General features: G+C 42.7%; 1 protein-coding gene across 3 annotated transcripts in view; it reads left to right on the top strand.

Annotated features, from left to right (window-relative positions):
- ckap5 (cytoskeleton associated protein 5) overlaps positions 1-22249 on the top strand; it is an 83812-nt gene that overhangs the window by 29776 nt on the left and 31787 nt on the right. For 2 of the 3 annotated variants that reach the window (XM_030426949.1, XM_030426948.1), the window contains exons 8-33: positions 408-521; positions 686-790; positions 1943-2032; positions 4859-5023; positions 5340-5468; positions 5599-5757; positions 5922-6023; positions 6795-6905; positions 7494-7586; positions 8078-8263; positions 8415-8509; positions 9337-9520; positions 9722-9864; positions 10366-10543; positions 11098-11211; positions 11515-11643; positions 11765-11959; positions 12092-12218; positions 16492-16574; positions 16956-17066; positions 17777-17899; positions 18416-18565; positions 18659-18862; positions 18942-19077; positions 19215-19408; positions 19502-19674. In XM_030426949.1, the coding sequence (XP_030282809.1) occupies positions 408-521; positions 686-790; positions 1943-2032; positions 4859-5023; positions 5340-5468; positions 5599-5757; positions 5922-6023; positions 6795-6905; positions 7494-7586; positions 8078-8263; positions 8415-8509; positions 9337-9520; positions 9722-9864; positions 10366-10543; positions 11098-11211; positions 11515-11643; positions 11765-11959; positions 12092-12218; positions 16492-16574; positions 16956-17066; positions 17777-17899; positions 18416-18565; positions 18659-18862; positions 18942-19077; positions 19215-19408; positions 19502-19674 (3593 nt within the window). The remainder of the gene's footprint in view (positions 1-407; positions 522-685; positions 791-1942; positions 2033-4858; positions 5024-5339; positions 5469-5598; positions 5758-5921; positions 6024-6794; positions 6906-7493; positions 7587-8077; positions 8264-8414; positions 8510-9336; positions 9521-9721; positions 9865-10365; positions 10544-11097; positions 11212-11514; positions 11644-11764; positions 11960-12091; positions 12219-16491; positions 16575-16955; positions 17067-17776; positions 17900-18415; positions 18566-18658; positions 18863-18941; positions 19078-19214; positions 19409-19501; positions 19675-22249) is intronic. The other variant, XM_030426950.1, reaches the window with a different exon arrangement.

Below are 22249 nucleotides of genomic sequence, written 5' to 3'. Positions count from 1 at the left end.
TAACACTCTTCATTAGAACATTATAGTTGTGAAGTATTTTAGTTCTGGTAAAGTTTTCAGTGTAAAAGCAACCTAAATGTTGCAGTATGTGATGTAGGCCTGTGTAATCACATTTTTGTGATTTCGATTTTTGGGTCAAACAATCTCCAAACTAATGTAATCGAGTTAAAGCGATTTTTGAGCATTTTTTGTTGCACAGTAGGCCTAGAGATTTTCTGAAAGGGATGCATATGCTCAATTCAGCCCCTTGTTTTTTTGAGAGAAATGCTGAATAAATGCATCATGTTTCCAAACTCAAAAAACTTGTTCAAATAATCTTGATTTCAGTAGTGACCAAAATAATCCTGATTATGATTTTTTAACATAATCTAACAGCCCTAATGTGACGATTCTCTTTCTTTCTGCAGGAAGCTAAAAAGTGGCAGGAGCGGAAAGAAGCTCTGGAGGCTGTAGAGGCACTGACCAAGAATCCCAAACTAGAGAATGGAGACTACGGTGACCTTGTCAGAGCACTGAAAAAGGTTACTTTGCAAATTTTCGTTTAGACAGTCTTATCTGGAAGTAGTTTATAAGGAACTAATCAGGGACATATAAGATGGTTCATTGAAACTCCTCATTATAAATAAAATTCAGCCCAATAAGACTAATGACTCGACGCAGTACCTTAACTACTTTTCTGTTCCAGGTTGTGGGGAAAGATGCCAATGTGATGTTGGTGTCAGTGGCAGCTAAATGTCTGGCTGGGCTGGCCACCGGTCTCAGGAAGAAGTTTGGAACGTATGCAGGACAAGTAAGTCCAAGGAATCTCTTTTTATTTTGCAAAAAAAATTTTGTTATGTGTTTTTGAAATGGCATGTGTAAGAAGCACAGAAATCTATACATCAACTCTTCTGATTTTCCTTGGGAGTCTCTGTTTTATATTCACCTCTTCCAGTTTCCTTTCAGGGTCACAATTCTCCTGCAGTTCTCCTGATTTATGACAAATTGTCTCAATCTTTTTCCCCTTTTAGCTCTCAGACTGTGTTTTTGGCACTGTACAGCATGTAGGCTACTATAATGTTGCGTCTCATCCTCCTCAGTTAGTGAAAGGGTGATTAAAATAGACAGGAGAAAAAATACTCAAGAAAATTTCAGATATATTTAGAATACCTGTTTTTTACAGAAAGTTTTAAGAAAAGAGAATCTGTTATCGTTTTTTGTATTAATTCTTTAAGGGGTCATCCACATGGAAACGCTTCTGTGTGTAAATGCACATGTTTTGCATTGTTTTGGCCGATCGTCCATATGGATCCTGTAAACGCACTTTTTTGAAACCTGGTCTCAGGGTGGAAAAATCAGAAAACACTGCCCTTGCGCTCTCGTGTGGACGGCGAATCCACATACTTTGAGTATCTATGACACCATTGCCCCACCCCTTGACCTCTAGCCGTCCACCTCTTAACCATGCGACGTCTCATAATAACAACAACAACAATGCCGGACTACATGGTTGTGTTCGGTCCTAAAAGCAGCCTAAAAATCACTTAAATGCAGGAAACAAATAGTCTGACAGTCCTCTCTAAGAAATATATTATTCAGACACCCCACTTTGGCAAACTTGCCAACCTTCAGAACTAGAAAAAAGGGAGGATGACAAAGCCAAACAGTTGGTTTTGTATTCATGGGGGCAGGATGGTTGTGGTCATTACTTTAGTGCTTGAACTTGATACCACATTGAAGACAGGTCTTGGGATCATTTGATTAAAAAAAAACAAAAAAAAAAACAGTGCATTCATCATCACAGCAGATATAAAAAAAAGAAAGGTTGATGAGTTGCCTCAGCTGATTTGAATGAGAAAAAGGCATTGCTCTGACCTTTTTGTAAGATAAAAAGGTGTCGTTATTTAATCTTTTTTTTTTAAATCTCTCATCATCACTAAACTTGAGCTCTTTGTGTATGTAGGTAGTTCCAACTATTCTGGAGAAGTTTAAGGAGAAGAAGCCTCAGGTTGTCCAGGCCCTGCAGGAGGCTATTGATGCCATCTTCCTCACTGTAAGTATAGTCTTTGTAATTCTATTAAATATTTAGTGTTGAGCAATGAAATGTCATGCGCATTAATGTAAAAAGTAGCCACTGACAAAGTCTGTGATAATGTTCTCCAGTCTCCACCCCTTCACTTTGTGGGTTCTTCTGGAAGTATATTTGAATATCAATCAGGCCATTTGAGATAGAACGGAGAAAATAAGTGCAGACTAATTCGTAAGTAAAGTAATCATTAATTGCAGTGCCAGCAACCATTGGGCTGTTAAAAGGCCAGCTTTTAGCACTGGTGCCGTGTGTTTGCTCATGGCTCTCTTGAGTTAGAGCTGATCCAGACCATACTCTTTGATTTACAAAGCGTCTTGGGATAATTGTTTTTGAATTGGTGCTATGATAATAAAATTGACTACTTCTTACTAAAGTCTTATTAGATTTTCTCTTAAAAGCATTATTCAGTTGTAGGGCTGGGCAATATATCGATATTAAATGGTTATCATAAGTCAGTGGTTCTCAAATGGTGAGGTGTCAGGGGGGGGCGTGAGAGGCAGGGGAGGACGCGAAGGTCTATTTCCACTGGATACGTGTCCGCTGCATTTCGTCTCCATCACGCCAGCGGAGCTGATAGGTTTCACTTTCACTTTAGTCTGTGTGGTAACTTCCAGCAGGTCCGCTGCGCTGTGTGTCTGTTCCGTCCAGAGCCCTCCAGAACAGCTACGCAGGACTACTATATGTCTGGCGGATGCCGGAGCACGACGCAGCAATTCAGCTGAATTTTTCACCGAGCAGACAGGAAGTCAAGCGACAAAATAACAACGTAACATCTGGTTACTTTTCAAAATAAAACACTCCGTGTTGACACCTCTAAAAAAAGACATCACAAGCTCTTCTGCTAATCTCTCGGTCGGGAACTATGCAGCAGGAAATATGACGATGCTTACATAGACGTTGGGTTTACCATGAACCCGGTCGGAAATGGGGAAAGACCTGTTTGTGGTTTATGCAAAAAACTCTGGCAGCGGACAGCATGAAACCATTTTGATAATCAGGTGATTGTATGCAGAATGCTGCAACTCATACAGTGGTTTATACAGATAAGTAAATAAATAAATGAATATTATCAGGTTCTTAATAGTATTTCAATTCCGGGGGGGGGGGGGGGGGGGGATTTCTGTCCTCTAGGGGGGAATGACAAAAAATAATTGAGAACCACTGTCATAAGTGTTTGACCGAGGGGACAAGTGGACCAATGTGCTGAAAAATGTTTTGTTAGAAATTATTGGGGCTGATAAATTATCTCGGTTTTGTCACAGTTAAGTTCAAGTTATGAGCAGTAAAAAATGTTTTGTAAAGCATTTAAGTTGGAATAATCATTTGGTTAAACTGAAACAACTGCCTGTATTCGGCGCAACAATAAAATCTAAAACTGAATTGCGATATTGTCTGGCCCAGGGGAAGCATATACAGAGAAAACAGGATGGGACCAAGGATGGAACCCTGAGGCAACCCTTATGACAGTGGAGCAGATGATGAGACAAAATGTACAAAAAAATGTGCGCGTGTGTGACACCTGTGCTGCTAAAACTCCATCGTAGGGGAAACACTGAGCAGACATCTCTCTATAAAAGCAAGAAATCTCTGTCTGTCTGTGTGTGTGTGTTCCTCAAATATCTCTGCGGATCAGGATCAGACTGACCTGAGACTTTCAACATGGCTGCTGCGTGGTTCAGTGGTGTGCAACAAAGCATTTGCTTGGACTGCAATGATAGCGTGAATAAATTATTTCATAAATGCTTTACAAATTCTGCAAGCATTGTCCACCGGAGCCACCACAGTCACGTGCGCACCAGAGCCAACCACTGCACACCGTGGCTACGTGCGCACCAGAGCCAATCACTGCAGAGCTCGAGCCCACGACATACCTTAAAAAACAAGCAGATTTATACATCGCTTTTTCGCGAACATTGCCGTTACGTTTGCTTTATGTCTGGTGCAGGAAGAAACAGTAAAAATGTGCTTTTGTCACAAAAGTGTCCAAGTAGCAAGTTTGGTTGTTGAGGAACAGGAAGATGTGGGAGGGACATCGGCGAATGATTGACAGCAGCAGTGATGTGTTGGAGACGGCGACAGAGATAGCGAGTTTTGAGAGTTGAGAGATTTGTGACATATAGCGTGTTTGGAGTGTATAGTTAGGGTGTTATGTAGTATTTGGTGTGGTGTGTTTAGTGAGTAGTGGAGTCGTGTTGTGAGGCAAACCAAGGAGGAGACGGCTGAATGTGGAACAGGCAGGAATGAGCTGAGGAGCCTGAGGCATTGCCTGCATTTAAATGTAAATAGTTGCACATAACTTTGTAAATTTCAAAAACTTATGCACCAATTTAGTAAACATTATATTTGCATTATAACTAATGCAATTGGTTCATTAAACATATTTGTGGTTTTCACAGTAAAAAAACTAACTTTTTCTACTCTGATTTTATGTTATTTTGTGATTTTAGGTCCATAGTGTTAATATAGTACCTTAAAATGAAAAAATAACTGTACAGTCACACATGTGAGGTTGTGCTAAAAATAATTACACCAAGTAAGGCAAGGTAAATAGTTTTTAAGGTGAAATATAATGGTATAATCAAAAGTAGTCAAAAACAGCCAATTATATCCCTGACGTCCCACCTTCAAACACAGCCTCATTTGGCCATCCATGAAAAAGCTACTTAACCTCCCACTTTTCTATATGGATACATGCTTCCTACGGGCAATGCACTAGTTCTAAATAAGTTGGATAGATTGATGGATTGTCATATATTTGTCATATTTTAATTATATCATGTCTTTTTCTAGACCACTCTGCAGAACCTGTCGGAGGACATTCTGGCTGTGATGGACAATAAGAACCCTTCTATTAAGCAGCAGGCCTCTCTGTTTTTGGCTCGCTCCTTCAGACACTGTACACAGGCCACACTTCCAAAGAGCGTCCTCAAACCTCTCTGTGCTGCTCTCATTAAGGTACAAACTCCCGGCTGGAAACTTCCTCAGTTTTACTTCCTTAATACTGCACATGATCAGAACACACCAGTTGTTTCTTATTGTAGAATCAGTACTTTAATGCTGTGTCATTAGTAGTAGGTAATGTACTAATACTAGCCCATTGTTGTTCCCTACAAACCAATGATTGTCATATTACACCATAACATTAGAAAACAAAATATGATTTCAGGTGGTTTATCGTATCATCAAAAAGAGTTGGAAGGACACTTGGCTCCTATTTTAAATGTTAACTTTTAAATATGTGTCTGTGCCCTTTTTTCTTTAACCATCTCAGCAAGTAAACGACTCTGCTCCAGAGGTGCGTGATGCTGCCTTTGAAGCTTTGGGAACAGCCATGAAAGTGGTGGGAGAGAAGGCTGTGAACCCTTTCCTGGCTGACTTGGATAAACTCAAATTGGATAAGGTAAGGATCTGTAGAAGGATAAAAGGGGGGAAACGACCTCTAGCTAGGATTAATTCAAACCAGCAGAAAGCTCCCATGTTTATTATTGTTTCTTGCTAACCACTTAGTGACCTGTGTCTTATGCTAATAGATAAAGGAGTGTGCTGACAAAGTGGAGCTTCCTGGAGGCAAAAAAGGTGGTGGTAAAGGGGTGGACAAGAAGCCAGCAGCTAAAGCTCCTCCTCCTGCTGCTGAAGCACCACACAAATCCTCTGCCCCACCCAGGAAGACCCAGTCTGCTGCCAGCAAGGTATACTCAGATAAATGCACATACAAAAAAAAATATTCTGAATTGAAAATAGGTAATTGATTAATTAATTGCCTGGCTGTACCCCAGTTTTACTAGGCTCAGGAGACTGGTGACACCAGCTGTCCACAGTTGTACTTGAAGTGTTTTGTGTCTGTTTTGTGCAGCCTTCAGCAGGTCCATCTAAGAAAGGCAAACCGACATCTGCAGCTGGTGGAAAAAGCAAGAAGAACCCGGACAGTAAAGAAATCACGGAGAGTGAACTGTCTGTAAGTCTGTGTGCAAACGTATGTCCTTGAGTTGAATCTTTAGTTAAAAGATTTGTCATAATACCAATGGGGATGTAGTATTGTCTTCAAGCGAAACTCTCGCCAAAAAGCATCCAAGGCTTTATTTGGGATTGAATATGAGTCAAACCTCCGTGTAAAAGCATAATTCCCACGAAAGAGGCACTTTTAAGATTTACCGTAGTTTTGGTTTTGGGCACGTTAATTTTGAACGGGAGAGCTAGGGGCATGACACGCTAGCATCAAAATCGCTATTTTTAGAACACTAAGAAGGCTCGACACAACATGAAACTTTGCTCGTAGCATCACCAGGGTCTCTACTCATGAACACGAGCATTGAGAACATTGTTTGTGTTGAGTTTATGAAAAAGAAGGTTTTTGAACTACTCACGTTGGCTGCTGCATCTCCTGTGCGATGCCGTCATGGCAGGCAAAAAGTATCGATCCCCGAGTGCGACCTGACAGGCAGGAGAGTAATGGTGAACCGCTCCTCAAGCGTGCCTGTCAGGTCACACTCAGGGATCGACACTTTTTGCCTGCCATGACGCCGACGCACAGGAGATGCAGCAGCCAATGTGAGTAGTTCAAAAACCTTCTTTATATATACTGGTTATGAAAAGATCCTTTATCTAAATCGAGACTTTTCTTCACACTGAAACTATTCAGTATAATTTGCTCACAAACCACTATGGCGCATGCAAGTATTATTTACATGCATTATAATTTGTGATTATTTGTGACCTGTCATCGCAGGCTGAGGTGAGTGAGGAGCTGGCAGCAGGTGTACTTCCTGCCTCCTGTATTCAGCAGCTGGACTCAGCCAACTGGAAGGAGAGACTGGCTAGTATGGAGGAGTTCCAGAGGGTAATGTCCTTTTTTTTCCCCTTGGTCAGGGTGTGAACTCATGATGACGTGTGCATAAAAGCAATTGTAGCTGTCCCTCTGCTGCAATCATTTTGAAAAAAACAAAAAAACAAAAACAAATAGATATACTTTGTTTGAGAGCTCCATCATAAGTCTACAATACAGAACTTGCTTTTTTGTAGATTATGGCACCAAAAGATGAAACTGGTGAAACAATATAGTCAAATTTTATGATGTCTTCTGTTGGGTACATCATAACATTTTAACAATTTCTTAGGGTGAAGTCCTTAGGATGGATAACTATTCAGATATTTGATTTCTTATACAGTTGCTTTGGTTGGATAAAAAAAGAAATATGAATCCGTCACCTGAGCATTCTGATATTGTGCATTTCTCTCTTATTTAAAATAGATGGAATTATCATTCAGGAAAATGAATGTACATTGCAGCCCAACACTAAATATTGACAGTTTTTGTTGTGAAATTAGCAATTTGATTGAAGCCTACTGATACTTAAAGCTCCCTGTTGAGGCTATTAAAAGACTTGATGTATGAGAGGTTAATGATTGCTTGCATGTATGCTTCTAGGCTGTTGAGACCATGGACACAGCTGTAATGCCCTGCCAGGCCCTAGTCAGGATGTTGGCCAAAAAACCAGGCTGGAAGGAGACCAACTTCCAGGTAACTGTCTTGTTACAGCAGCTGATATTTCAAATGAACGTAGCTTAATTGGCGGCCAACTCTTTGTCACACTGTGCTGAAGTTGTATTGAGCCAGATCAAGGCCAAAACATGTGATTGAGAAAATAAAATGTTAAGCTAAATGTTAAAGGTATTCAAAAGAATATCAGAATCAAAATTATATTTAAATTGAATTGAACCTCATTTTTATTTAGAAAATGTTTTTTTTTCTTGTGATTCAAGATCCAAACCTGAAATTCTTTTTTCTTTTTTCTTAACAAACCTTTGGGCCTTGCTCTGGTTCTCTAACGTTGTGCTCACTAAGGGATACAAAGTAAACAGATGTCTCATCCAATAAAACCCCTCGCTTATAGCTGGTCCCAAACATTCCTCCTCAGAAACAGCCTTCACGATGGCGGATGATAACCTTCTCTGGGTCATGCAAGGAGCCACATCCATTGTAATGTTGTGGTTATGTCTTTCTTTGTGCAGGTGATGCAGATGAAGCTGCACATCGTGGCTCTTATATGTAGAAGAGGGCAGTTTTCAAAGACATCGGCCTCAGTGGTTTTGGACGGCTTGGTGGATAAGGTCGGAGACGTCAAGTGTGGTGGAAACGCCAAAGAAGGACTGACCGCTATCGGAGAGGCCTGCTCCCTGCCATGGACTGCAGAGCAGGTTTTTAGCCCATTTCTTTAGCCTGAAGACAGCTACTTGACATTGTTGATATAGAAGTTGAAAAGCTATTTTTACCCCAAAGAAATTTCCCAAAGAGTGGGTGTTGATGATGGATATACTGTATTTCAGATATTTGTATTTCATTTGTCAGGTTGTGTCAATGGTATTTGCACAGAAGAACCCCAAAAACCAGGCAGAGACGCTCAACTGGCTGGCCAATGCCATGAAGGAGTTTGGCTTTGCTGGGTAAATACTGAAGTAGTAAAGTCAAGGCTTTTTCCTTATTATACTTTTTTAATAATGCATTAAAGCATTTTTTTCAAAATGATACACTTTTAGGGCCCTATGATTTCCGCGATCAAGGAATCGCGGAATTGGCCGATTAAAACGGAATCTACTTTTTAATGCGGAATATCGCGGAATTTGACATAATTTCACTGAAACGCTGTTCTCGTGTGGAAGAGGAACGTTTGTCTGGGGAAAACTGCACGGAGGGAACCAAATCTGGGTGGCACAACAAGTCGCTGCCGCCCCCCTCCCCACAGACTGAGCTCCCTCGTCAAAACAATGTAATCATGGCGAAGCGGCTGCCCAAGGCTCCGTCTTCGTCGGCGAAAAAGCTGAGAAACTTGACATTAACCCCTCAGTACAGAGCCGAGCAGTTCCCGAACGACTTGTATGTGTCAGGTGAACTGTTGTTTTGCAAAGAAGCAGACCTGAGAAATCATAATTAAAGGTGTAATGTGTGAGAATTAGCCACCTGTCCGATTCATATTGTCGGCATATAATACCAGAGTGACTGCTAGCTGCTGCTAATGGTAGCTGCTGTGTACATTTTAGTCATTTACATTAAAAACACACTGTTTTTGGTAGTATAATAAGAGTAAATCGGGATTCCCAAAAATTAAAATGGAAAAAACGGAATTCCCAACAATTAAAACGGAAAAAACGGAATTTGGGAAAAAATGAAACTGATTTTATTGGGCCCTACACTTTGAAGGGAAAAAGGAAGCAGGTTGTGAAGGCAAAAGCTGTTGGAGCACCAACTGACCTTTGACCTCCCCTCTCTCTAGAATCAATGTGAAGGGTTTCATCAACAATGTGAAGACTGCTCTGGGAGCGACCAATCCTGCTGTTCGGACAGCTGCCATCACCCTGCTGGGAGTCATGTACCTATACATGGGGGCTCCCCTGCGCATGTTCTTTGAAGACGAGAAGCCTGCACTCCTCTCACAGATAGATGCTGAGTTTGAGAAGGTAGGGACTTAAGCCATGTAATGGAAGTGAAAAGGGATTTTATTTGATGTTATACTGATAAAGAAAACAGCCAAAAAGGCCAAGAAAGCTGTTGGCCTCTCAACACTTGGTTATCCTGACAGTGAGTCATGTCAAGGTAATGGAACTTGCAAAGCAGCAGATGTGTATTTATGTGTATTTATGTGTGTGTGTCCCTTACAGATGCAGGGTCAGTCTCCACCAGCTCCGATGCGATTCACCAAGAAGGCCACAGCGGCGGAGGAGGAGGGGGATGAAGGAGAGGAGCAGGAGGAAGATGGTGGCGGACAGGATATCATGGACCTACTGCCGAGAACGGATATCAGGTAACCAGACAGTGACTGTGTGACACAGCATTTCAGTTGACCTGCACAAATAAAACAAAATGAAACAGTGTTTCTCTGGTGATTAATCAGCTATCTGCTTTTTCTGGCTTTAAAATACCGTTTGTATAACTATAATCAGTCAACCTCAAATGTTTCCAGCTGATAACGGTGTGTAACACACTTTGTACATTGAATTGTTATGTAGCTTTGGTTGCAAACAATGTACTGTACTGCCAAATTTCTATGTTCTATTCAGTGCCATTTTATTTAGGTTTATTTTATTCCATTTTTAAGGTCGTATCATATTCATGTCGGAATTGGCAGGATTAAAAGGGTTTGTTCAGTCTGGACAAGTATAGTTTCAGACAAGTCTAAATCAAAAAAGAGTCCTGTTCCAAGACTAAGGTGGCTCTGACAGCACTGTTTATATTTATTTGCTCATATTGTACGTGATTTTTCTCCCTCATCCTCTGGTGTTTTTCTTCCCTCCTCCCTTTTAAGTGACAAGATCACATCCAATCTGGTGTCTAAAATTGAGGACAAGAACTGGAAGATCAGGAAGGAGGGTCTGGATGAGACTGCTGCGATCATCTCAGAGGCCAAGTTCATCACAGCCAACATCGGCGGAGAACTTCCATTGGCCCTGAAAGGACGACTTGGGGATTCCAACAAGATCCTGGTTAGTTAAAGAGCACATCTGTCCTGCTGTGTAACTCAAGTCTGTAATGCAAACTTCTGCAACGCTTGATTTAGCATGAAATGACATTGTATGTAGAAAGGGTAGGCCTTCAGTCAACATATTGTCAGTAGTTTCATCTGATTGTCACTAGAGTGGCATTGCTTTTGATTATTACATTTGGATTATGGGTCATTTTTTGCTACAAGTTTCTGCTTGTTTCATACTTCAGACCAGAGATTAGTTTTTAGAATGATTTTAGATATACTTTTAAGTTTCTATGTAACATTAGAAAGACAGATCAGTAGGACTGTCAGCAGAGTTTTTTTTTTGTAGCATGGTTGCAACGAAATGGGCCAACTCTGTGTATTGAGGAGTTATTAATTTGATGTTTTGTGATGTGATCTTTAAAAAAAAAGTAGTTCTATGTATTGCCAATAAGTGCCAAGATGTTTTAAGTTTGTAGCCTAGAGAAGGAATAAAGAATAACCTTTTCACAATATAATTTTATAAACTATAAATGAAATTTAAAATTAATGTTCTCTTGTGGTTTGCAGGTCCAGCAGACCCTGACCATCCTGCAGCAGCTGGCTACAGCCATGGGTCCTGGACTCAAGCAGCATGTTAAAGCACTAGGAATCTCTATTGTCACTGTACTTGGAGACAGCAAGGTACTGGACACAGACACTCGCATTAGAAACACTGTACCCGCCGTAAGATACCTGTGTTTACACAGAAAAGTCTGGAGGAATGTTCTCTCAAATGGACAGGAATCAGATCTGAACATTGCCCCCTGTTAGCCTTTCACACACAAAAAGGAGACTGTTCATCAGATATCCCCTCACTACTGGTAAAATACTCTGGTTTCATTCAGGGGTGGCACCTAGGACGACGACTCATTAGAAATGATGACTGTTTTTGTGTTTATCAATACCGTGTGGCATTGATGGACATGTGTCTTTGTTCTTCCAAAGCCTAATGTAAGGACGGCTGCCATGACCACCTTGCAGGCCTGGGTGGAGCAGACTGGGATGAAGGAATGGCTGGAAGGAGAAGACCTATCAGAGGAGCTGAAGAGAGAGAATCCCTTCCTACGACAGGAGGTACACACAGATGCAAATCCTCTTCCTGCTTATTCAGGAAGAAAGTTCAGATTTTTTGTTCCCTCTGAAATCATAGTACACATGACGCTGATCAAATATACCTGTTTTGCATCATCACCAGATGCTAGGTTGGTTAGCAGAGAAGCTACCAAACATGAGAACAGTACCCGGTGATCTGATGCTGTGTGTCCCTCATCTCTACACCTGTCTGGAGGACAGAAATGGAGACGTGAGAAAGAAAGCTCAGGAAGCCCTGCCCACCTTCATGATGCACCTAGGATACGACAAGATGAGCAAGGCTACAGGGAAACTTAAAGTACTCAACCAGTAGATATGTGCTATGACCAACAAATTAAGTGTTTAGAGCCTGGCCCCAGGTTCTGTTGTGTGGCTGTGTTTTGTTTTTTTTTGTTTTTTTTGATGACTGTCTCTTTTCTTCTCCCTGCAGCCGTCCTCCAAGGATCAGGTGTTAGCCATGTTGGAAAAGGCCAGGGCAGTGATGCCTGCTAAACTGGCTGCTCCTGCCAAGACTGGAGGGGGAAAAAGTTCTGCAGAGCCAAGCAGAAGTGCTTCAGGTTTGTACGACATCAAGATGAATGACTTCCAGACTTGTTACAATCACGTTCTCAGACCTTAAATGTCAAACCATATCTGTGCTGCTTTGTGGTAGCTTTGCACATAATGTAAAGGAAGGTATGGTTCTCCCTGCAAGCTGGTGTGTTTACGTCACATATCTTTTGTAAGGGAGGGGAAAAAATGTTTGTAGCTCCAACTCTGCTTCATACAGTGAAGACCCAGTACAGCAGAACAAAAAATACAAGACATGTGAAAAGAAATGCTCATCTTTAAGTAGTCTAAGATTTTTGTTCTCAATAGGTTTTTAGATTTGGGTCTATTTGAGCCACAATTACCATTATGTTTCCTAAATTTATCCCCTTGCTATTGGTTATTTTCCACTGGCACTTCCTGTCTGCACGCATTCCTGCTAATTTGTGTCCCACATTGCCAGTTTAAGCATGTTGAGCCACACTCGAGATGGAACTTCTCCAAATTGGAGTCAAAGTGCACATGCCCCGCCTCCAAGAAGCTGCATGGACTCCCCCTCAAACAAGCAAGACTTGACTCATGTCTACGCAGGAGATCAGAGTGAAAGGCATTTTTAGTCTAAAATAAATGTTGTAGCTTCTTACTGATCTTATTTACAGGGCTGATTGCATTCCGGTGCTATGCCGTATCGCCGGCGTACCGGCGTGACTGTGGAGAGAAAAAAAAAAATTGTGTTTGCTTAGTGGTCTAACAGACAGTTATCCGGATCTAACGGCGGCGCAACTTTCACTCAATCACACTAACTATAGGTCTACTAGCCAATCAGAAATACGGTGGGGGCGGGCCTTGGCCAAACAGATTGATTCAGAGGGCAGTGGCTCCACGTGTGGTTAAATCTGAGTTTTCCATACTGGCAACTCGCAACGTAGTGTCAGGATGGACCGCAAATTCATGAAGCCAGTATGGCTGTCACTTTTTCCAAAAATCAAGTTTGAACGAATATGAAATTTGTGCAATTTATTCAAATTATTTCGTGTGTGTTCCCCAAATCCATGTATCAGTCCCCATGGCAATGGTCCCTGGGCAAGACTCTCCACCCAAACAAATGTGTTCCCATTGGTTAGCTGAACATGTTGTAAGGTGACTGGTAGGGCTGCACGATATATTGTTTCAGCATCACCATCGTGATGTACACATTGCAGGGCCTGTGATGTAGAACACAAATTAACTCATCTAATTTCAAGGGTACCTGACACACTCAGTACGTTTACATGCACAGCTTAGTCAGATTACAGCCATAGTTCGACTATGCTACTCAATCCAGTTGTCTGATTGAGTAGCATAGTCGAACTATGGCGAGTATACATGCCGGTGAGAAAATCGGATTATTGGCCGGAGCATGTCATACCCCGGTACACTAGGTGGCGCTGTACCCATTTCAACTAGTGGTGACAGGGCCAACGCCGGCTGACCTCTTTACGTCACCAGCTGCCTCGGCATTCAAGAAAGATGGCGTACGAAGAGCGAGACGAAGCTACATCTTTGTACACTTCGTATATGGTGTACATGATAATTACACAAACTAGGTGCACTCTGGCGCTCTTTCTTGCGGTGATTTCGGAGGAAAGACGCCACCGTCCGTCTACTTCCGGCTCACGGCCCCGGAGAAAAATCTCACGCCTGCGCAGAACGCAAAATCCGATCCGATCCGCTGGAAACGTATACATGCAGGAGTAATGCGACTTTTAATCGAATAATCTACGTGTTGTAATTCGACTATGAGAAATCCGATCCGGTCCGATTTTAGTCAGACAAAGGTGTATACATGCATCTTAAAAATCCGATCATAGTCAAACTAACGCAGTAATTCGGTTTTCTTGAGTGTCATGTAAATGCACTGACTGTGCATGCAGACTCTGCATGCACAGCGATCTACCAATCACATTAGTTCTTAATCAGTGTGCCGAAGCATACCAGCCCCTGCACATGGAGTGAGTCGCTATTAACAACATTCAAAAATGAGCAATGAACAAGAGAAAATCGTAAAAACAAAGACTTGGTGCCAAAAAGAAAAGCAACGTCAGTCATCTGGAATTATTTCGGCTACAAGAAGGATGATATTGACCAAACACGTGTTCCGTGTCAGCAGTGCCTTACATCTGTTGCCACAGCGAGAGGTTACACAACTAATTTGTTTGACCATTTACGTCGGTACCACACAGCAGAGTCCTGCACAGGTCTTATTTTGAAAACCCGCCTGTACAGGCCATAATTAAAACTGCATCCAACCTGTTTTCCTACTGTAGCACAAATTATGTTTCGCACCCGAGCCGACCCGCTATAAATTGTTACCGACGCTCGACCCACACCCAAAGGAAAATTAGAGGGACGTCATTTTTATGAATTAAAGTAAGCCAGCATGGGGAATGGAATTTCTGTGAGGGTGCAAGCAAGCATGCATGAATGAGCTCTTATGAAGTATGCATGCTTATCATTTTGAAATGCAGCATAACATAAGTGCTATTCAGGTCATCTGATGAAAATTCCTGTATTTTTTCATATATTGCAATATACACTACTCACAATTAGTTAGGGATATTGTGAGAGACTCAGTGGATTTCATACATACGGTGTTTGTTTTACTTCAGAGAGTTTTGGGATAGGGAGGCAATTGTATTGGGGTGATAGACACACCTCATTTTGTGTTTTCCACATAATGGTCTCACTGTGTACAGTGTGCCTTACATATTGGGGCCAATACCAAAAAACTAAAAGACAAACCTTTTCAATGTGGCATCAATTTCAACATTCTGTGGGTATAAAAAGCTGGTATTGTCAGTAAGTCATTCCAAGTTCATCATTCAAACAGCCATGAGCACACGACTTCACTTAACGGACGAGCAGTACCACCTGGCCATAGCACGCCTTCGGGTCAGTGGCAGGCAGTCAGATGTTGCTCGTGAACTTGGTGTGTCTCAAAGTGTCATCAGCAGACTTGCATCAAGACACAGAACTACTGGCAGAGTTCGTGACAGACCCAGGAGTGGAGCCCATGAGTGACAGACCGCAACGATGACCAGAACCTAAGGACCTATGCACTCAGACATCGTTATGCAACTGCCACACAGCTGCAGGCCCGGTTACGAGATGTGAGGGGTACTAGGGTTTCCGGACGAACCATTCGAAACCGACTCCACCGCTTTGGCTTGAATGCCAGACGACTGTTGCAGGTGACTCCACTGACACCAAGACACCGCCGTGAACGTTTGCAGTGGGCACAAGACCATGTGACCTGGACAATGCAGCAGTGGTCTACCGTCCTGTTCACTGATGAGTGTCGGGTCACCTTGCACAGAAATGATGGTCGTCAGCGTTGCTGGAGAAGGTGAGGTGAGCGATACGCCGAGGTCAACATGGTCCCCAGGGTTCCCTTTGGTGGAGGAGGTGCAACAGTCTGGGCAGGCATCACCAGTCAGCGCAAAACAGATTTGGTTATTGTAGATGGCTCAGTCACTGCACGTTCTTACCTCAGAGACATCATAGAACCCATCATCATCCCCCAATTCCGCCAGCAGACCCCCAACTTTCTGTTCATGGATGATAATGCTCCACCACATCATGCCAGAATTGTCACAGCTCGACTTCAGGAAGTTGGAGTGCCTCATATGGTATGGCCAGCAATGTCCCCTGACCTGAACCCCATAGAGCACGTCTGGGACCAGCTGAAGCAGAGACTGGATGATCGTACCCCACCCCCACGTGACCTGGCAGAACTGCGTGTAGCACTTGTGGAGGAGTGGAACGCATTGCCTCAGAACAACATCATGAGGCTAGTGAGGAGCATGAGACGTCGCTGTCAAGCTGTCATTGCGGCAAATGGTGGAAACACCCGCTACTGACATTGTCAATTTTCGTTATTTGGGGCTATCCTTGTTATTGTCTAAATTTTTGGGGTAATAAATATTAAACTAATGAAAATAGTGTTTCTTCTCATTCATTATTAGTAATATCAAAGGGAACTTTTACTTATTTCATTAGAATTCAGACCAAATAGGAAAAGCACTCATGTAGATAACAACGTCCCTAACTTATTGTGAGTAGTGTATATCGCAAGGCTAAAAAAAATCGCAATGTCATTTTTTTCCAATATTGTGCAGCCCTAGTGACTGGGACAGAAGAGGTTTATAAAAGCCTTCCATTTACAATTCAAATGCAATGTGGGATTTCTAATGTTTGAATGGTCTATCCACTAACTGTTTAATAGACACATTATATTCACATATGTATACCTCTCCTCTGCAGCCTCCAGGTCTCAGCCAGCCAGTGAGGAAGTTGATGGTAAACCTGAAGTGAAGAAGGTCAGAGGAGGAGTGGCTGCTAAGAAGGTATCAACTCCTGTTTTTGTATTTTCAGTATGCACAAGGGGAAAGACAGGTTTTGGTAGTTTGTCACACATTGGCTGTCTAGCCATTGTAAAATTGGACTGTCACTCCTTATTCATCTAATGAACAGAGAGCTGTATTTGGTTTTGTGTTCAAATATGCCTGTGATGTGGTTTTCAATCTTTAAACAATTGGTGAGTCTTTTCGTTTAACTATACGTTCACCAAACCACCATTTGTACTTGAGTTGTTGTTAATCCTGTTAGCAGTTGTACACATCAGTCATGTACATTCATTTATTTTTGTCTGCGAGCATCATTGGGATTTGGTTAGTTATTTCATGTCCGTGAAGTGTAAACATGATGTGGTTTCTCTACTCACCCAGCCTCCCTCCCCTCCTGAGGAACCTGCCCCTCCCCCTTCCTCCAAGGACAAGGACAGTAATGCTAATAAAAAGCCCCAGAGCAAAGGGAAGGCTGCTGCTGGCAGTCAACAGGTAGATGCGTAGCAGGGGTCCTCTGCTCATGAGGAAACTCAGTCCAGAATGTTTTACCACTTCATCTACATGCTGCTGCAGATGTGGACAGAGTTTCTCAGTGGACACTTGTTTGCCTGACAGATGTTAACCTCTGTCTAGCCTCTATCTGACTTGACCTGGTTCGGGTCTTGGCTCAGTCTAATACTGTCTCTCTAATCACTAACCGCCGCTTACTACAACAGTTGTTTTGCTGTTTTATAATCAAATGCTCATGGACACGCAGTTGTTTTGAGAAATAAGATCATTCTACTTTTTTTATATTTTAACATTTAAACAATGTGCTGACCCGAGAAGAATCAAAGTGCAGTATAAGCATGCTTAAAAGAGCACAAACAGAGTGTCGTATGTCACTTTCAGATTTCAGCTCACTACACTGCATGATCGTGTTTCTGAATGTGTGTGGTTCATGTTTGGGAATAATTTCACATCAGTGTTTCCTGCACTCTATATTAACCTGCACTGAGTCGGTTTCAGCATAACAGCTCTTTGTCTCCTTATTCTACCTAATGTGCGTATCCTAAATAACGATTACATGCCACTCATATCATTCAAGTAAAACCTATGAGAAAACATGATTACACACAGTAACAATAATAATGTGTCCATAGACGGAGCATATTGGCTCACTTGCTCTCCCTCACAAACTGTGGTATTGTGTCCTCTCTCAGGGTGCAGCTGGTAAGAAGCCTGCAGCCAAAAGCCAGAAGGATGAGGAAGATAAGTCTGGGCCAATCTTCATCCTCTTCCCTAATGCTAAGGAGCAGAGGATCAAAGAGGAGAAGCAGCTGAAGGTAGCTTACGGGCTGAAGAATGTGGCATGATCCCAGTTTTTGTGTTTTTGCTGCTCAGATGCTCTCAGCTCTGATGTTGAATGTTGGCAAAATAATGAGTACTTTTAAAACAGACACTGCTATATCTTCCGCTATTAGTGTCCAGTGTGATCAACTCCTCTTACAAAACAGCCAGCAGCCCAGCTAGAGATGCTCTGTAAAACTTTTATTCGTGAACTACCTCTTGATGCACTTTTTATGTTTCTGACTGTGTTGAAATGTTATGTTTTCACATTACAGATTACAACGGAATCCTGCAAACTGTCTAGGATGCAAATATATATTTATTTACAGTGTTTCAGCTCCTACAGAGTTGAATAGTTGTTTAATTGTTGTCCTGGATTAGGTGGCAACTTAAAAAAAAAAGGGTTGGCTAAATTAGACATGAACTTCTCAGTTGACCTCTGTTAGTTAACTGAAGTTTAAAAATCAGAAGTGCTGTCGACTACAATTTAACTTAAAATGTTTTGTTGGTAGATTTTGAAATGGAACTTCATCACTCCTCGAGATGAGTATGTGGAGCAGCTGAAAACTCAGATGTCCACCTGCTTTGCGAAGTGGCTGCAGGATGAGCTCTTTCACTTTGACTTCCAGAGACACGTCAAGGCCATCGGTGTCATGATTGAGGTAGCTGTTGGTCTTATTTATTTTCTTTTACGAGTGGGTCAAGTTTTAGGAGTGGGCTACTTATACTCCTTGTGTGTGCTTGTCATTTGACAGAGGTTAGAGAGTGAGAGCGAAGCCACCATCTCCTGTCTGGACCTGATTCTGAAGTGGTTCACCCTGCGGTTCTTCGACACCAACACCACAGTCCTGATGAAGGTCTTGGAGTATCTGAAATTGTTGTTTGCCATGCTCAACAGGGAGAACTATCACCTGACTGAATACGAGGCCAACTCCTTCGCCCCCTACCTCATACTCAAGGTTAGCACACATGACACTCAGAATGATAAAACAGCCACTGTAAAGCGCTTTTTGGCTCAGTTACCTTTCCCTTCTTCAGGTTGGAGAGTCAAAGGATGTAGTTCGCAAAGATGTTCGGGCCATACTGGCCATGCTGTGTAAAGTTTACCCAGCATCCAAGGTCTTCCCTTTCCTCATGGATGGAACCAAGTCCAAGAACTCCAAACAGAGAGCTGGTAGGTCTCTACTTATAGATGGCCAAAGACTGATGTTGCACCAATCTCTTTTCAAACCTCTTCTGTTTCCCTTTAAATCACTTTGGAATGGAAGTATTTTAACTACAGTGTTTATGTGGTTTCCTTACTATCCTCAGAATGTCTGGAGGAGCTGGGTTGTCTCATAGAAGGCTATGGGATGAATGTTTGCCAACCAACTCCAGCCAAGTCTCTGAAGGAGATTGCGGTTCACATAGGCGACAGAGACACATCTGTCCGCAATGCTGCCCTGAACACCGTGGTCGCTGTCTACAATGTCTGTGGGGACCAAGTCTACAAACTAATAGGAAATGTAAGATAGAGACGATACTATTGTCATTTTTATTTATGTTGAATGAGGCTCTCTGTATAATTTTTACATTATACCTCTACCTATCCTTTCCAGTTATCAGAGAAAGACATGAGCATGCTGGAAGAGAGAATCAAGCGTTCTGCCAAGAAGGCTCCTCCAGCTCCTGCCAAGCAGAGTGCGCCAGAGAGGTCTCAAAGAGAGCCCCCAGCTAACCCTAACGCCACTTTCCTCCGCAAGCCTGCACAAGAAGACCCCAACAAACTCAAGTAGGTCCCCTCTGCCTCAGGGTTGCTGGATGTGTTAACGTAAGCTGAATAAAACCCAGTGAGGCCTCAAATAAAGTAAATATGATACCCTGGTTGGAGCTTAAGCTGAAAGTAGATTTGTAGATTAGAGCAACATCTCCCCCCTGTTTAGAGGCCCGAGCAATACGGGCGTAGCAATAGTCAGGAGGAGAGGCTTCATTTAATGGCAAAGGTAGTAGGTTTCAGACATGTTTCACATAAGCCAATCATGTCCAGCTTATGCTCAGTGATCAAATCATTAATCAGTAAGGCTTTGGTTGACAGCGATCTAATATTAATAAAGCCAGATTTGATGGTTTTAAGCTCATTGGAGCAGTTTCCAATGACCGGCCATTCGGTGGAGCTTATGGTAGATAATTTAGGAATTGGAACAAGGTACCTTTTTGTAGTAATAGATTTTGGCTGCCTGTGCAGGTAGGGATGCCGGGAAGCAGTAGTGATTGGCTTCAGTATTTTATCATGTAAGACTGGGGAAGATGCTTGCTGAGACATTTCCCCACTGTCAGAGGTGGAGATCAAGATTAGATTATTATGATTTACACATTTAGGGGATTCAATGAAAAAGTGTCGAGGGAAGGTGAAGGTCTCAATGGTATGAACTAAGCTATTAGTCTGGTACTCTGCGCTATCTCCTGACCTACCATGTTAACTAGGCTATTGGACTCCATACCAGCATTAACATTAACACTAGCAGGCTCTCTATAGACCTGCGACCTGCTGAGTGTTACATCCCTTGTGTCAGACCTGCTTCAAACACCTGTCAATATTGCTAGACAAAACAGCAGCGCCGACTCCAGCAGGATGAGGCTGTCTGCTCTCAGCGGGGGGGGCGGGGGCCACCCCGACCCCGGAAAGAGGGCCAGTTATCCACAAACCTGTATCCCTAGTCCCTACAGTGACGCGCCAGCCAGCGGTTCATAGCTGTAAGTCCACTGTACGTCTCATCATTACCCCGCTGGGGTAAAGGACCAGAGAATATTAATCGACGTTGCTGTTTCCCAGGTGTCCCCCCTGTCTGTCTAAACCCGAGGACAGTTTATAATCATATGGATGCTGTTATAATGCGTGGTGATTGAGATCCTGATCCACCAAACATCCTGGAAAGTGACCAAGTTAAGTTTTTCGTGCTAAATTACATAATCACCATCAGTAGACACGACGCTGTCTGTGAAGGTGAAGGACCCGTGCAGTTATCAGACTGCACAACCAACATGCCCCCACTGCACGCCTCCGGATAATCCGTTTACACTGGGACGGCTCACCAATAATGCGGCCCTGATACTACCTCCAGAGGTGGATCAGAGTGACCAAGCAGGAACAATCTCCACAGCAGCTGCCGATGAGACTGAGCTAGTGCTAAGGCTTAGCAGGCCTGCTATCAGGCCCGGGGCTAACACTATCTGCAGTGTTTCTAGCTGAAAGAAGCTGCTCTAGCTCATGGACATGTCTCTCTAATAGAGACACCCTATCAGTAACTGCAGAAAAGTCAGCACAGGCCATCGTAACACTTGTTTATCGAGACTGGTTGACTGCGGTGAAAGGCAAAGAAGCAATGAGCTAAGCTAGTTTTATTGAAGCTAACCGGGCAGTAACAGACTACCCAGTAAAAGAAGCTCAATTCAACAAAATACGTACAGGTTATAAAGTCTATGGTTAGGTACGAAACAAAACTTGTGTGACTATGAAGACTAAGAAGTCAAAGAAGAATAAACAGTTAAGATAGACGGAGAAGGAGAGCGACACAGTTAACATAGCTTTCGATCTCACCGAAGTCCCGATATGAGTCACTAAAGCTCATCATTGAAAATATGGCAGTTGGATTCAAAATAGATGCACCAGATCAACAGAATTATTTCAATATAGTGTATATTAATAAAAAATGTAGAAACAAAAGATTAGCCGGGTGCTCAATATCTTTAAAACTATTCTCCGGACACTATCAAAAGGATGTCAGAGTGGTTGAGAACTTAGCTGTTTTTAGACAGGGCACCAAGCCGCCAATTTGCCCATCCTTTTGGCGGCTCAGTCCGTGGTTTTAGACAGAGGCCGGCAAATTGGGGGGGGTCTGTTTTGGTCCGCCGATTTTCTGCCTCGGAGGGTACACTTATTTAGGGCCCTATGATTTCCGCGATCATGGAATCGCGGACGGAATTGCGGAATTGGCCGATTAAAATGGAATCTACTTTTTAACACAGAATATCGTGGAATTTGACATAATTTCACTGAAATGTTGTTCTCGTGTGGAAGAGGAACATTTGTCTGGGGAAAACTGCTCGGGGGGGGGGGGGGGACCAAATCTGGGTGGCACAACAAGTTGCGCCGCCCCCCTCCCCACAGACTGAGCTCCCCCGTCAAAACAATGTAAGCATCGCAAAGCGGCTGCCCATGGCTCCGTCTTCGTCTGCGAAAAAGCTGAGAAACTTGACATTTACCCCTCAGTACAGAGCCGAACAGTTCCTGAACGACTTGTATGTGTCAGGTGAACTGTTTTGCAAAGAAGCAGACCTGAGAAATCATAATTAAAGGTGTAATGCGT

This window comes from Sparus aurata, chromosome 8, assembly GCF_900880675.1.
Source record: "Sparus aurata chromosome 8, fSpaAur1.1, whole genome shotgun sequence".
Classification (NCBI taxonomy): domain Eukaryota; kingdom Metazoa; phylum Chordata; class Actinopteri; order Spariformes; family Sparidae; genus Sparus; species Sparus aurata.
Note: the sequence above shows the minus strand (reverse complement) of the source record. Positions and strands in the feature narration are given on the sequence as shown.